The following is a 15,967-nucleotide window of genomic DNA, read 5'->3' as shown; positions in this document are numbered from 1 at the left end:
AAAGTATGGTGGAGTTAGAGCGAGCCAAAGTTTGAGGAGAGGAAAATAAATAAAGACGTAAAAGACGTGCCGTCTAAAGCGGACTTGAGCCACGAGAGGCACCAGCGAGCGACCCCGCGGGGTCACATGTTGACGTTTGGTCAAATCCGTCCCAAGCCGTCACCCGTTTGCCGTCTTAGGAGTGAGAATGCGTTGACTCTTGCTAGCATCTCTCTGTGTGTCTTGCTGTCTCTAGGTGTGTACGACGAGGACAGCCAGTGGATGGTCCAGGTCAACAGACTGCAGAAGCTCATAGACCGACTGGAAAAGAAGGTGACTCTAAAACGAGAGTCTAAAACACTGATATAGCTCACTGGTTCCCAGTGGTGGAAAAAGTACTCACATGTTTTACTTAAGTAAAAGTATCAATACTGCAATATAGCAATACTCTGTTACAAGTAAACGTAATTCAAAACGTAATTCAAAATGTACTTGAGCAAACGTACAAAATAATTGGCATCAAATTGGATTTTAAGTACCAAAAGAAAAATTACTCATTATGCAGAATGTCCCATTTCAAGTTTTCAAATTTATTAAAAAATGGCCGAAATTTATATAGGGCTGAAGTGGTTAATGTATGTTTCAGTGTGTATAGTGTTGTAACAGACCTCTATGTGTGTCCTACAGGACATCCGTCTAGAGCCCTTTGAAGACGAGGTCCTGGAGAGCAACACCAAACCGGTTTGTCCTTCTCCTCCCCTCATACCTTCTGTCTAGGGGTGGGATGATATATCGATATATCGATATATCGCGATACTTTCTCCCGCGATAAATAATCGATATCCTCCCGAAAAATATCGATATTAAAAAAAATTAAAATAAAAAAAAAGTTTTTTTTTTTTTTTTTTAATGTTTGTGATACGTTGTTTTTCCTACTCTGTATTTGTGTAATGATGATTTTGAACTGTTTGGTGCTATTTTATGTGTTTATGAATTGAATACAAGGACTATCGTGATATATCGTTGGTGAATTTTCATGCAATATATCGTGATATCGCAATATATCGATATTTTCAGATATCGTGATATATCGTTGGTGAAATTTCATGCAATATATCGTAATATATCGGCATTTTCAGATATCGTGATATATATTGTTATCGTGGGCCTAATATCGTGATACATATCGTATCGTGAGGTACCCATATCGTCCCACCCCTACTTCTGTCTGTTATCCTTTATCTCTGCTTCTTCCTCCCCTCATACCTTCTGTCTCTGCTCCTTCCTCCCCTCATACCTCCTGTCTCTGTGCTCCTGTGTCGATATCCTCTCTAAATATGGAGGGTTTTACTGCTCAACTGTTGTCACAGCAACAGCACAGGGGTTGAAACAACAGTTTCATCAATTTGTTTTTCACATTCCCTTATATTACCACCAGGCCCAAGGCAAGGAGGGAGATTCTGTTTTCGCCCCTGTGTGTGTGTGTGTGTGTGTGTGTGTGTGTGTGTGTGTGTGTGTGTGTGTGTGTGTGTGTGTGTGTGTGTGTGTGTGTGTGTGTGTGTGTGTGTGTGTGTGTGTGTGTGTGTCTGTCTGTCTGTTTATAGCTAATCTCGCAAACCACTGCTCAGCGGCAAATGTCTTGTACATACTGCCAGAAGGCCAAGAAATTCAATTCCTGAATATTTTGTGTATGAATATTTTTCACATTTTGTGACTTCATAGTGTCAGATCCACTGTCCTGCCAATCCACCCATCAGTCTTGCCCAGATATGGAGTTCCACACTTTATGTCCTCAATATGACATCATCAATATGGCATCAGAGATTCTCTGCAGGCGGAGATATGCGCTCCAGTTCTCTCTAGCCTCTCTAGTCTCACTGGTTCTCAACGTGGAGTCTGGGGACGCCCAGGGGTCCTTGAGGAGGTTCCAGGGGTCCTCAGCTAAATAAATGATTGAAATGGACCCTTACGGGTCTGTAACTCTGAGTGTGTACACATGGAACCAAATGAACCCTTACTGGTCTGAACTAGCCTGGTAAGGTCTGAACTGCCTTGGGAACAAACCAGAGAAGACAAAAAGGGAAAGAGTTTGTGTGTAACAGGAAGAGAAAGCGTACGTGTGTGTGTGTGTGTGTGTGTGTGTGGATGCTTGTGTGTGTGTGTGTCTGCGCACGTACACGTGTACAAGGGTATAAACTATGCATGCTTTTTAATATGCTAAGTTTTTTGTGTTTATGAGTCTGTGCAGTGCATTTGTAATGTGTACCGCTTGCATGAGTTGGCACATGCAAGCGTGCGTTTTTAATTCCATAAGACACTAAGAAGTATTATACATTTACAGTATGTAGGCTTCAAAGTACATCATGTCATAAACCCAGAGCAGCAGACAGGTGCAGCAAAAGAAAAGAACATGGGTCGTAAAAGTATCAGAATGTACTTGACATCACAAAACGTTGATGTCAAATGCATCATTTCATGTGTCAATAGTGTACAGAATGTGCGTCTGAGAATGTGAAACAGACAAATTCAGGGGAGGGAAGGCAGGTGAGTCAGTAGGATACAACAGCAGTGACAACACACAAATGTGTGTGGGGAGGAATTAATTGGCATAACGACTAAATTGGGGAGAAAAGGGGGTTGAAAAAAATTAAAATAAATCACAAGCAAGGCAATGCCAAAGTTTAGAGTTTACACCATCGAACACAGTGTAGCTACGCTGATGGAAGCTGAAGAATTCTAGACATGCAGTTCAGAGCGTTATGGCCCCCCGTAGCTGCGAGGCTGGGCTGCGGCGTGTTCTCAGCTCAGCTGAGAAGATTACAGGCTGCCATATTTCTCCCCCGTCAAAACCCTGTACGCTGGCAGAGCCAATAAGAGAGGTGTACTGTACAGACCTCGGCTGCCTCTCGCATGCACAAGACCACGTCTTCGCTAAGCCGCTGTCGTAGCGACGGTACAGAGCCGTCACCGCCTGCACAGCGTGCCATCTCTGAATGTTCTTCCCTGAGGCCTCTAACCCCCCCCTTGCCCCCCCCCCCCTGTTCAGGAAGTGCCACATCACACTGGATGACAGTGTGTCTATGCAGATTAGTGCTGACTGGAAATGTGTGGGGGCAATTTCTTTTTTTCCTTGTGTGTTTTGATATTTCAGGGGGTCATTGCTGGGTTCCACAGCATATCGAGTGTCACAAAGTGGGTGTGTGAGTGCTGACTGGGCACAAAGTCAGTAAAAAACATGATTTACAGCTGAAGAAATACATAAAAAATCTAACAAACTAAGGAACAAAGTGTCAACTTCTCCACATGGCAACCTACTTGACACTGAGCTGTTTCTCTTATATACTCTGCAGACTCCAGCCTTGCATTTCCAATCAACATACCACAGTAGAATAGCAATCCACCGAGGATGCTCCCCATGTTCTAATCAATCAGCTACGGGATTAACAGGCACCCCTCAATCAGCTCTTCAGGCACCAATCACACAAATTACACAGCTAGGTTTCTACAGGTTTAGAACTTAACGTTTACACCAGCTGTTCTCTCTGTGAAACTGAGTGAAACTGTAGTGTTTAAACATGGACTCCTGGCTTCCAGGGACTTGTTGAACTTTATGTCGATGGAAAGAGCAGACCCTCAAAGACTAGGACGATGGACCCCCTTGATCCTCCTTATTATAACCTTCTTGAATAATACAACAATAACCTGACAATCTGAATTATGCACAACCCTCCACTCGAAACCTTCACTCATCAACACCAACCTTCTCCTTGTCCCCATGACCAAGCTCCACACCATGGGCGACCGGGCTTTCAGTTTATTTTTGTCTTGCCTTTTGTTATTTTTTGGGCATTTGTTTTTAAACCCTGTTGCACTTTGTGATTTGCAAAAATCTTAAGTGCTTTATAAATAAAATGTATTATTATTATTATTATTATTATTATTATTATTGTTACTATACTTGTTACTATACTCACAAGAGAAATGGTTGTTTGCTGGTTAAAACAGTTCTTAGCCTGTGATTGGTTATGCTTACAATTAGGAAAAGATTCCATTTAGGGTTAGTGTTAGGATTAGACGTTTTGAGGCTAGGGTTAGGGGTTACGGTCAGGCGTGCAAATCCCAGGGGGACGGGGGGTAATTTGTCTCCCCCTAGCTTCAGATTGGACCCCCCCAAGTCCATTTTAGAATAATAAAAATAAATGTTAATATGATTACAAATACTTATTTAATAGAACCTGAACCGATTTATACATCGTAAGTAATTAATAATGAAGAAATAACATAAAACAGTGTCAAATTAGCTAGATTAGAGAAAAAATAATATTGATTTATACTTGGTTGTTCGCCTCGGAGACAGAAAATAGCAGAATTACATGCTCAACGCATCTGCGTTGTGAGCTATTTTCAGCTTGAGTGTTACGGCAAAAAATTGCAAAACATTGTAAATGTGGCATTCATAAACGTGCTGTTGATGTACACGTGTGTGTGTGTGTGTGTGTGTGTGTGTGTGTGTGTGTGTGTGTGTGTGTGTGTGTGTGTGTGTGTGTGTGTGTGGGTAGTGGGTGGGTGAATTTTAGCTTCACATACTGACTGAGTCATATACCATGGCAGGGTGTCATGTGATTATATCTGTAGCGCTGGATGTTTTGCTCACATCCAAAATGCATAATATACTCATATTCACAAACTCATAACCACGCCTAAAAATCATTGTTAGTTTGAATTTTTTGAAGGGCTGCCAGCGCTATCATTTGTAATAGTGAACACTCTGGTTTTAGAATGACATTTACACCTGACAGGGACGATATAATATAATTGTTATTATTATTATTAGAGGTACAGTATCTTGAACTGCCACAGTTAATGTAGTAGAAGTTACTTAAAATACGTGTTTATGCTGTGACTGTGTACTGTACTTTACATGACATGATGACCTTCCCAAATGTGCATGTGTTTCTAAAATGTGTGTTTAAAATGTGAGGTTTGCATGAATTACACTTAGTTGCGTGCCAATTTTTAACCCTAACCCTAAAGCCATGACGGCTTTAGGGTTAGGGTTTAGGGTGGGTGGGTATGTGCATGCGTGTGAACGAGTGTGAGCATTTTCTGGATCAGGGCCCACTTGACCACTTAACACGGAAGCTTATCGGCTGCCTTTGCAGAGCATGTTTATTTTAATGATCAATCAATCAATCAATCAATCAATCAATCGATAGTGTTCCACCTTGGATCAATGGAAGCTAAGTATAATTTAACCATATTTTAACGTGTTTGCAATATCTTCGCGGACCACCAGTGGGCCCCGGCCCACAGCTCGAGAACCAGTGTCATACACTATATTGTCCCGTGAGACGGAGCATTCACTTCCTGTACCCATCATCCTCTCTGCCTCCGTTGAACACATCTCCATGCAGGTCAGGAGGTGCTACTGTACATCATTATGGTCGTTACTTTTCCCGACGTTGGCATTCTGTTGTTGTCACCTATATTTAACTAATTTGTCTCGCGGGGATTCTCACGACGTTGGCATTTTGTCACCTGTTGCGTTTCACAGGCACAATTACACACGTTTAATTAAAGGTTTTATGACAAGGAGAGATGGTCTCAGGGCGTAATGTGCCGGCCTCTATGCTTTTGTGAGGAGATGGAACAAGAAACAGAGCTATAACCGCAATGTTTCGGCTTAACCACTTAAACCCTATATGGTTGACCGGAGTCCTTCCGGGGATAGCTTTCGCTGAAAATAGCCGACAACATTGTAATGCCATGTTTAATACTTTGTCGGCAATCTTTTAACTGAAATTTTATAATGTGGAATATGGCTCCTCGGGAGCCACATTGAAATGGCATAGAACTAATGTGGATCTAAGACTTGATGTGGCCAGCCTGTGAAATCAGCCATCTATGACATCTATGACGAATGTGGCAAAAATGTTCTAATTTGGGCCAAGGTCAGTTCCATCAGAGCCCCATTTACTTCCATTATAAAATGAAAGTTATACATACTGTATAATAGGCCTACAAGTTATCGTCTCTGTTGGGTGGAAACCACATTATGTCCAAAACTGTTACTTTTCAGGGGTCAAATTCAAAAATAGCAAAAGTAGAAGATCCACAAGCTCGAAATGCGTCGCTTCGTGCCGCGTTTTGAGCTTGAAGATCTGCTACTTTTGATGCTTTTGTGTGACACTGTAGTATGATCAAGTAGGGCGTTAATTTACGGAAAAACACAAAAAGTTAGATAGAGAAAACACATAGACCGACCCTCTTATTGACGGCCACTCCTACAATCGTGGATGATGCGTGTCGTGCCGTTTGATGATAGACACAGTTTAATTACCCTATAACTAAAGCCCATTACGCCTAATTTAATTAGGCTTAAATATTCATGTGAATATCCCCAGAAGGCTTTTGGAAACCTCCTGACTATCCCTGGCTCTGTTTCCTTTAGACAGAAAATCCTTGTGTGTGTGTGTGTGTGTGTGTGTGTGTGTGTGTGTGTGTGTGTGTGTGTGTGTGTGTGTGTGTGTGTGTGTGTGTGTGTGTGTGTGTGTGTGTGTGTGTGTGTGTGTGTGTGTGTGTGTGTGTGTGTGTGTGTGTGTGTGTGTGTGTGTGTGTGTGTGTGTGTGTGTGCGTGCGTGCGTGCGTGCGTGCGTGCGTGCGTGCGCGCAGCGCGCGCGTGCGTGCGTGCATGGATTAAAGAAAAATTAAATGTCGTAAACTGAAAAATGTCGATAGGCCCAAGTCCTTCTGCAATTTGTGAAACAGCGTGAAAGGCCCCCACACACACTAGCGCTGTGTTTCATAAACAATTATCACATTATGTACAATTTTTATGTTTCGGTATAGCTATACAGCCAACCAGTTGAAGAAATTGCAGATTGAGGCTTTAAACTTTGCCATTACGAAATCTACAAGATCATTCAGGTTTTCTGGAACATTGAACGCTAGTTTTTCCACTTCAAATACTATTTCATCTTAAAGTAACTAATCACCGAAAATAGGCTAACTACAAGCTTACAACGTGTCGCGAGTGACACGTAATTCTTGTAGATACGATAGCCTATTTTGGGTGCGTGACATGCTTCCATAGAAGACATGCTGGCTTCTATGGAATCCAAATGACTCAAATCAGTCTTGGCAACTGAGAACCGTGTGTGTGTGTGTGTGTGTGTGTGTGTGTGTGTGTGTGTGTGTGTGTGTGTGTGTGTGTGTGTGTGTGTGTGTGTGTGTGTGTGTGTGTGTGTGTGTGTGTGTGTGTGTGTGTGTGTGTGTGTGTGTGTGTGTGTGTGTGTGTGTGTGTGTGTTTCTCTCTTCAGCACATCCTGCTAGTCCAGAGGCAGCTGTCGGTGCTGGAGGACGAGGTGGAGGAGTTCCGCTCGGCTCTCAGACAGTACATGGAGAGCGCCTGCACCCAGACCGGCTGCTTACAGTCAGTTCAACTTCACCTCCTCTCTCACACTGCAGTGTTGTATCTTGTATTGGACTTATTTATTCAATAAAAAGTTGACATAGTGTAGTTTTAATAATACAGGGGCATGAAACAGATTTAGCTAATTTTGTTCTTGTTTTTTTCTGGTTCAGCAGATAGCAGATTAAAAACATGGTAGCTAGTCAGCAACGCGGCTACAGCTAATCAACTTAATGATGGGCGTGTTAGATTTAGGACTGTCCAGCGCCATGGCTGTGGCAATGTGCAAGCAGTAGTCACCAGCATTGTTAATGCACACTGACACAAATCTAACACACGTCCATTATTAATTTGATTAGCTGCACCTGTGTTGCTTACATCACAGTGTATGATGTAAGCAACATACACATGAAGTCGGTCGGTATACATCAATGATGTAGGCTAATTTATCGCACACCCTGCCTCATTTGCCCCGGGTAATGGGATGATAAAAGGACAGAGAGGGTGATTAGTTTGTGCTGATTTGTCAGCTGCCATATCAGCCCCGAAGCTGATACGGCAGATGAGCAATTAGCACAGGCTGAAGTGCCACGAGAGCTGTACCGTCTGTCATGTCATCATCTCTCTAAAGAAGCACACAGCATTTCCACATCTCCACGGAGACCAGTTCTCAAAAACAACCAGTTTGTTTGTTTGCTATCAATTAAATGCTGGGAGTGAAACATCATGACGAAACTACTTTTGTTTTTGTTTATTAAATTTGTACAATACACAATAAATACTACATTGCAGCAGTTATAGCTAAGAGCTATTTTACATCTGTAATAGTCCCTGGGTTCTTCTCATGCTGAAGCTGCTGTGCTTCACAAAACATTAGAGAGCAATCAGCACTGTCTGCCCTGCACCCAGTCGCAATATGGAAACCAATTCAAATACAAATGGCAGAGATTGCAACGTGACATGAATGCCTAACTGCTTCACCCTTTCTGTCTCTCTCTGTCTCTGTCTGTCTGTCTGTCTCTCTCCATCTCATATTTCACTCCTGGCAGTATTGCAGTTCAGCGGCTGTCAAATGAGTCACACTTCATTCTCTATGAGTTCTGGCAGCACAACAACGTGTGGAAGAAGTAAGTATCCACCAGCTCCTAACTCACGTACGTACATCACCACAGCTCGGACTCAACCCAAGTTCAGACCATGCGCTGGAATGAACTGTTGCACTCTGTGGTAATGAGAACAGAAGGAGAATTAGTAACATGCAATGTTAGTGGGGACTGTTTAAGAGTTTGACATTTACTATTTGACAACAACTAGTTGTCTATATTCAGTAATGCAGTAGAGGTTTTATTCATGGTAATCACTGATCACATACTAGATGTATTTAGGTCATGGTAAAAATCATGGTAATAATCATGTACTTTGATGTATGTAGGTTATAATATTGTATTATTCATGGTTTTAATCATGGTAATAATCATGTACTTTGATGTACTGTATGTAGGTTATAATATGGTATTATTCATGGTCAAGATGGTGCCTCTCTGTTTGAAGTCTGTTGGACCCTCTAGTTAATCCCACATTTCAACTTGTGGTGCCTCGCTCAAGGACAATTAAAGCTATAGCTCTTGGAGTAGAATTGTTACCAGGTCAGGATGGTCAATCCTACCTTTCATAGATTATTAGAGAGTTGGTTCTTCACTCATGGAGCTTGACATGGGATTTATATCTGGATGTAGTTTAGCTATACAACAAGTGTTAACAACGTAAGTCTGATACTGTGAAAAAATGAAAATAAAAAATGTTTAACCCAATGGTTCACCCATAATGACATGCCCAAAAATAGGGATGCCTGGTTGAAAGTGATGTTAATAAACATGGCAGACAGAGTCTTTAAATAAATCTTATATCGTCTCTGTCGGGTGGAAACCTCATATGTCCAAAACTGTTACTTTTCAGGATTCAGATTGCGGATCTGCTACTTTTGATGCTTATGTGTAACGCTGTAGTATATGATCAAGTAGGGCGTTCATTTACGAAAAAACACAAAAAGTTAGAACTGCCCGACAATATATTTGAGTGGTTGAATGAAGCTGTTTGTTTGTGCCCATGCAGTCACCTGCAGAGCAACTACAGCAAGACCTTCCAGAGGGGGAATGTGGACTTCCTGGAGACCCCGGAGATCATCGTCACCATGTTGTTACCTGGTAGGACGTTTCTCCTGAAACGGGATCAAAATGCTTTGATCACAGTTTGATCATCAGTTTTGGGAGCCAGAAGGGAGAAGAGTCTGGGACGCGTGGAGCGTTGTCCCGGATGTTTTAGCGAAGGTTCTGACAGCTTCCCTATGTTAGCTGATCTGCGTGAGCAGGAGGGGTTGTATGGTTGGATCAGGCTTTGAAGATATGGGGGTGCTATACCTTTGGTTGCTACTAGTGTTTTGTACTCTGTGCGGGCAGCCAATGGAGGGAGCGGAGAAGGGGGGAGACATGTGAACATTTGGGCTGGTTGACATACTCTACCATACACATTGGTTAAACTAAAATGGCATTCATTACAATAAGTTGTGGAATGCCCTACCAAAAGTAGTGAAGGAATGTAAAACCCTACTCGCTTTCAAAACTGCCCTAAAAGAATACCTTCAGGAGGCTGCAATTCCAAACTGGCCCCTGTAAAAGTCATAACCTAGCCCCTCCCCCCTCCCCCTCAAACTGTTTTTTACCTTTAACATGTTTATATGATGTTCGGCATAGTAGTGTATATCTGTCTGTCATTTAGTGTCTCCATGAATTGAGTATGTGAGAACCCCAATTGAAACAAGCCAGTAATTTTTTGGGGGCTTTTCAATCCTATTTAGTTGACCTTGTATTTTGAACTGTACTTCCTTGTGCTTTTTACTCTGCAAACTCCTAAATAAAGTATTAACTCAATCAATCAAAAAGTTCCGGATTGCAGCTTTAATGCATGATGGCAGGCAAATTACTAGGAATGTAAAAGTGACGTTAAAAAGTGAAACAGTCCATCCCTGCTTGTCTCCTGTCTCCCCACATGCAGGCTCGTGGTGGGTGCTCAACAACAACTGAACGCGCCCCCCCCCCCCGCGTCCTGGAGGCCCCCCGGGGGGCCCGCCTCCTCCATCAGCACAGTGTGGGCACTGAGAAAACGGGTCCAGTTATGACGTCAGGATGTACAGAAGGACAACAGCACGTGCGCGCATACACACACGCACACGCACACACACACGCACACACGCACACGCACGCACACACACACACACACACACACACACACACACACACACACAGGTTTATATCACTATTCTTGTGAGGACATCAACATTTTAGAATGCCGATTTTATGAATGCCACATTTATAAAGTTTTACCGTAAGCCTAAAGCCCCAAAACAATTCCGATCTACAAGCACACAATGCGTCGCAGTGTGCTTGTAGATCGGCAATGTTTCGGTTTATGACACCAGCGCACAACTAAGTTTAAATCAGGCATAACTCTTTTATGTCTAATCCAAAAATCTAACTTTTAAATGTCTAATCCAAACTCTTTTTTTTTTTAAACATTAAACAACCATTTCTCTTGTGAGGACCAGGAAAATGGTCCTCACAACGTCTATCTATTTCTAAAATTGTACTATAGCTACATGTGGGGACATTTGGTCCTCACAAGCCTAGTAATACAAACATAAGCACAAGCACAAGCACATGCACATGCACACACTCATACACACACACACACACACGCACACGCACACGCACACGCACACACGCACACACGCACACACAGCGATACCAACTTTGTGAAGTCATTGTGAAAAAAATACACATTTTAATGAGCTCCGTTTGTCCGTTGTGTATTGGGTGGTAGTTGTGCTGCTAATGTGTCTGTTTGGTTTACACTCCTACAAGTTGTTGTTGTTGACGTTCCGATGTGATGAACTCATCACACAGGGATAGCGTCACTGTGTTTCTGCCGTTATGTCATCATTCCATGCGGCCAGGGGGGTAGCTTGTAGACGTATGAGAAATCCAGTGTGCTGTGAATGTGTGTCACATGGTGTGTGTGCATGCGTGTGTGTGTGTGTGTGTGTGTGTGTGTGTGTGTACTTGTATTAGGCTACTATACTTGTGATGGCTAAATGTCAATGTCAATGGACAATTTTCCTGGTCCTCACGAGAGAAATGGTTGATTTGGTTTTAAAAAAAGAAAGATTTGAGTTAGGTTTACAAAAAAGGAAAAGATTCCAGTTGGGGTTACGTTAGATTTAGGGGTTATGGTTGGAGTTATGCTTGATTTATACTTACTTGCCTTACTTTACCAATGTTGTGCACTGAAAATAGCAGATCTACAAGCAGAGAACGTGTCACGCTGCGATGCATTGTGAGCTTGCAGAACGGCAACTTTGGCTTCAGGGTTAGGGTTAAAAACGTCAATAAGCAAATCGTCCAAAACTGGATTCAAATTCAAAAGTATCAAAAGTAGCAGATCTACAAGCTCAAAACGCAACGCTTTGCGCCGCGTTTCGAGCTTGTAGATCTTTTGTGTAACGCTATAGATGATCAAGTAGGGCATAATTTACGAAAAAACACAATAAGTACAAATATGGAGAGGTTTCTGCTCGTGTGTGTGTGTGTGTGTGTGTGTGTGTGTGTGTGTGTGTGTGTGTGTGTGTGTGTGTGTGTGTGTGTGTGTGTGTGTGTGTGTGTGTGTGTGTGTGTGTGTGTGTGTGTGTGTGTGTGTGTGTAAGCGTACGAGAGAGAGAATGGAACAGGAGACGAGTGATTGTGTGCGTTCGTAGCTCTTCTTGAGTGTTCATTATAAGTGGACCATTATTCTATCATTTCCATATTCAATGTGTCTGTAATTTGGGTAAATCTATTCGCTGTTACAATCACAATTGATAAATAAATATATTGTTGTTGTATTTCATGCGTATGGTCATGGGTCATTGTGTGGGAAATGGATGCTGTTTACCTCTAGCAGTGAAACATCAGTTTATATTTGGACATTGAATTCCTCACACTCAGTGTGTGTGTCTATTCATTTCATTCCTCACAGTAACAGTGTCACACTGTGACACATTCACGGAGCACACACTAGGGCTGGGCAAGTAGCTGAAGATAATAACAAAGTCTACATTGTGAACTAATAACTGACTTAATCTTGCTCATGTAGGTTAATCAAATGAGTGAGAATAGATAGATGGACGGACGGACGGACAGCTTTTATTGTCATTCAACAGTACATCAAATGCATAATTAAAAAAAAAATCGTTCCACTGGCTTACAGAATTGGCCCGTGTTCGGGGGAGGTAAGCCGAGTGGGGAGGGTGATCATTGCACGTACTCCTACGGGCTGGGGTCCCGCCAGTCAGCGGGGAGTGTTGGGCGGGAGGAGTAGGATGAAGGCTCTACATCCTCCCGGTGGGGGCTCCTCTGGCAGGTGAGTCAGTAAGATACAACAGCAGTGACAACACAGAAATGTGTGTGGGGAGGAATCAGTTGGCATAACGACTAAATTGGGGAGAGATAGGGAGTATAGAATAATTGGCTACTTTATAATAAAAGATCATTGAGGCAAACGTTTGAAACAATTGTTATTTAGATTTTAAGTCATACCAGCCAGCCCTAGCACACATGCTCAAAGCCTTATGTATGTATGTTGCCTCACTAAAGTGCAGTCTCTGTTCAAAACATTGCAAATGTCTCCTCCTCATGGACATAGATGGATACTACCGCCAGAGGTGGACAGAGTACTCCAGTACTTGAGTAAGAGTGCTTCAATGTTTCTCAGCAACTCTGGGGGCCTGGTCCAGACCCAGTGGAGCTGCAGCCCTCATCGGGAAGAACAGCGGACAGCTTTGTATCGAAGCCCAATTCTAACCTCACTCTTAACCTAACATTTTTCAGACTATGTTGTCATGACATCAGACTCAAACCAAATAAGGATTCATATAAGGAGCCATGACCATATATGGAGTTCCGGGTTGACCATTTTGTCCGAATATGGAGTGCACCATGGTGATTTAACGTGGTCAACCGGAGATGACATGAAATCCCAACGTCAAACATCAAACGCACATATAGTCCCCCCGTCAAATGCACATCATGGAGATCAACATGCAGTGCACAGATGTCACGTCAAATGCACATACTGTATAAGGAGATTAACATGCAATTATGTCACGTCAAATGCATATATATGAAGATAAACATGCACTGATGTCATGTCAAGCTCACTGGCATGTATAGATCTGTAGATCTGGGGCCCTATCTTGGGCACCACCTCACCCCTTATCCCTAAACTTGATAGACATTTTAAAAAAACTATTTGAACATGTTTTTCTAAATAGTAAAAAATGGCAAAGTAGTTTATGAATAAGGGGTAAGGCGGCGCCCAAGATAGGGCCCCTGATATTTTTACCTTCACAAATCACCATTAATAGCAATCGAGGCTTATCACCCAACCCTAGCATGAATGCTCAAAGCCTTCTAAATTGCCTGTGTGCAGTCTTTATTCAAAACATTGCAAATGTCTCCACCTCATGGACATAGATGGGTAGGATACTACTGCTAATACAGCAGGCTGAGAAATGTTTTGAATGCCTCTTTCCTAAATAGCCTCCAGTAGCTTCAATGGGTAAAGCCTGCGGATCACTGTTTAATTTGTCATTCATTGGACAACCATTCTTTAGTTTCTTCATGAATTAATTTGTAATGCAGCGAATAGGGATGCCAGGTTGAAAATGTTCAATTTCACTATACTTACACCAGCTAGAAGGTAAACCAAGGAGAATGTAGGCCTACTGTATGAATACATTTATATTTTCGTGTCATGTCATAAGACCCATCCCTTACGGCATTATAAGACACCAAAACATAAGTAAACAATATCACATTCACTTCCTGGAAACAGAAACTGCACAAGTAAAAATGAAAATATTTGGTTAATCCCCAAAAAACTAAAATAGATATACATCACATATGTTTTCTTTGTCCCATGCTTTCTATAAATATTCTGCAAGTGCAAATATCTTATGTTCAAAGATCTCTCTGTATTGTATGACAATTCAGATGCTTTCCCTCTCCCCACCTATACAGTATACAGTAGACAGTTCTAGAATTCTGCACAAATCTAATCTAACAACTAAGATCTTCTCTTATGGGGGTGCTCGGTTACAAATCTTTTCAAATGGGGGTCCACGGCTTAATATGTATCAATGTGGAGGTCCTTGACAAGAAAATGAAAACCACCATCTTAACCACTGAAACCCTAGCATCTGTATTGTGGGGAAAGCTGTCACTGCCTGTCAGGCTGTCACACATGAGTAATCTCCACACAGGATCAATATTGAGGTAGGTTTCTCTCCCCAGGTGACATCGGTAGTTAAAACAACCCTCTTGGTTGAACACACATCAACAACATCCCCAGGGAGGGATGTTGTCCTTCACAGCTGTGTTATTGTGTGTGTGCACATCAAGGACACAGTAAAGGCGTCAATGTCAGGAGAGGTGACAGAGATTGAATGTTATCCACATTTATTGGGATATCCAGTGATGGGCACAAAGAAAAAGAAAAAGGACAAGATAAAAACAAGGGAGTGTTAAAATATCTATATTCTGATAGTAATCATTGCTATAGTGTGATTGTTCAGTAAAAGGTCCCTCCAAGCTAGTTTAGTATAACAGAAAATACATTTTCAGGAAGGGATACCATTTTGATCCACTAAGGAGAGAGAACTTATACACGATACAGGATAAACAAGTGAAATTGGAAAAGATGAAACAAGTAAATGAGCAAAATCGACGGAATTAATTGAAAATGGAACTGGAACACAAGACAGATAAAATGATCTTTGTGGAGTTCACTCTCCTGATTGGATGACATATAAGATATAAATATAACATATAACATATAAAGAGCTGGACAAATGAGGAGACTCCTGTTACGGTCAGACACTCAATAGAAAATGATTACTATCAGGAGGCTTACATTTTAACAACTAACCTTTTATTTTAAGGAAAAATATTACTTAAATAATCTTTGAATGAAGAAGTCAGAAAGCTGACTACATACTGTCGCCTAAGCATTGGCAATCTGGGGTTGGCTTCCCCCCGTTGGGAAGAATAGGCTCTATGCACAGCAGCCATATTGGAAAAAAAAGTTGGGCCTCTTCCTTAATTCCTTCATGTGGTCTTACCAATTATACCAATTAAGGCTCTGTTCCATTCTGGACAGTCAGTGTACTGATATTGTGCATGTTGGCTCACTGGAAACACTCCAGTGGGTCTCAGTGTGGTCCAGGTACCCTCATGGTTCCTTGAGGGGGTTCCTAATAGCCCCTTAAGGATGTGTAACTCTGAGAGTGTACATTTGTTCACTCTCAGAACTATGGGGGTCCTTGAAGTTAAAGATTGAGAACCACTGTGTGCTACACTATTTGGAACAGAGCCTCCATAAGTAGGCATATAAGTGGTAAAACCTGTGAAGGAATTAAGGAAGAGGGCCAATTTGGATGAGATTGAGAATCCTGCTCAATGCTCATTCAACATGCCAAACCAAGAACGA

General features: G+C 42.0%; 1 protein-coding gene across 1 annotated transcript in view; it reads left to right on the top strand.

Moving 5' to 3' along the window:
* necab1 (N-terminal EF-hand calcium binding protein 1) overlaps positions 1-10,470 on the top strand; it is a gene marked incomplete at both ends in the record, with an annotated part of 52,732 nt that extends 42,262 nt beyond the window's left edge. Inside the window, 6 exons of the mRNA XM_080442095.1 lie at positions 236-312; positions 667-720; positions 7,299-7,411; positions 8,440-8,517; positions 9,503-9,594; positions 10,442-10,470. Of these exons, the coding sequence (XP_080298221.1) occupies positions 236-312; positions 667-720; positions 7,299-7,411; positions 8,440-8,517; positions 9,503-9,594; positions 10,442-10,470 (443 nt within the window). The remainder of the gene's footprint in view (positions 1-235; positions 313-666; positions 721-7,298; positions 7,412-8,439; positions 8,518-9,502; positions 9,595-10,441) is intronic.
* Positions 10,471-15,967: the final 5,497 nt, after the last annotated feature.

This window comes from Gymnoscopelus braueri (assembly GCF_963280865.1).
Source record: "Gymnoscopelus braueri genome assembly, chromosome: 11".
Classification (NCBI taxonomy): domain Eukaryota; kingdom Metazoa; phylum Chordata; class Actinopteri; order Myctophiformes; family Myctophidae; genus Gymnoscopelus; species Gymnoscopelus braueri.
The sequence above is the reverse complement of the archived record's forward strand: the minus strand, read 5'-3'. Positions and strand labels throughout refer to the sequence as shown.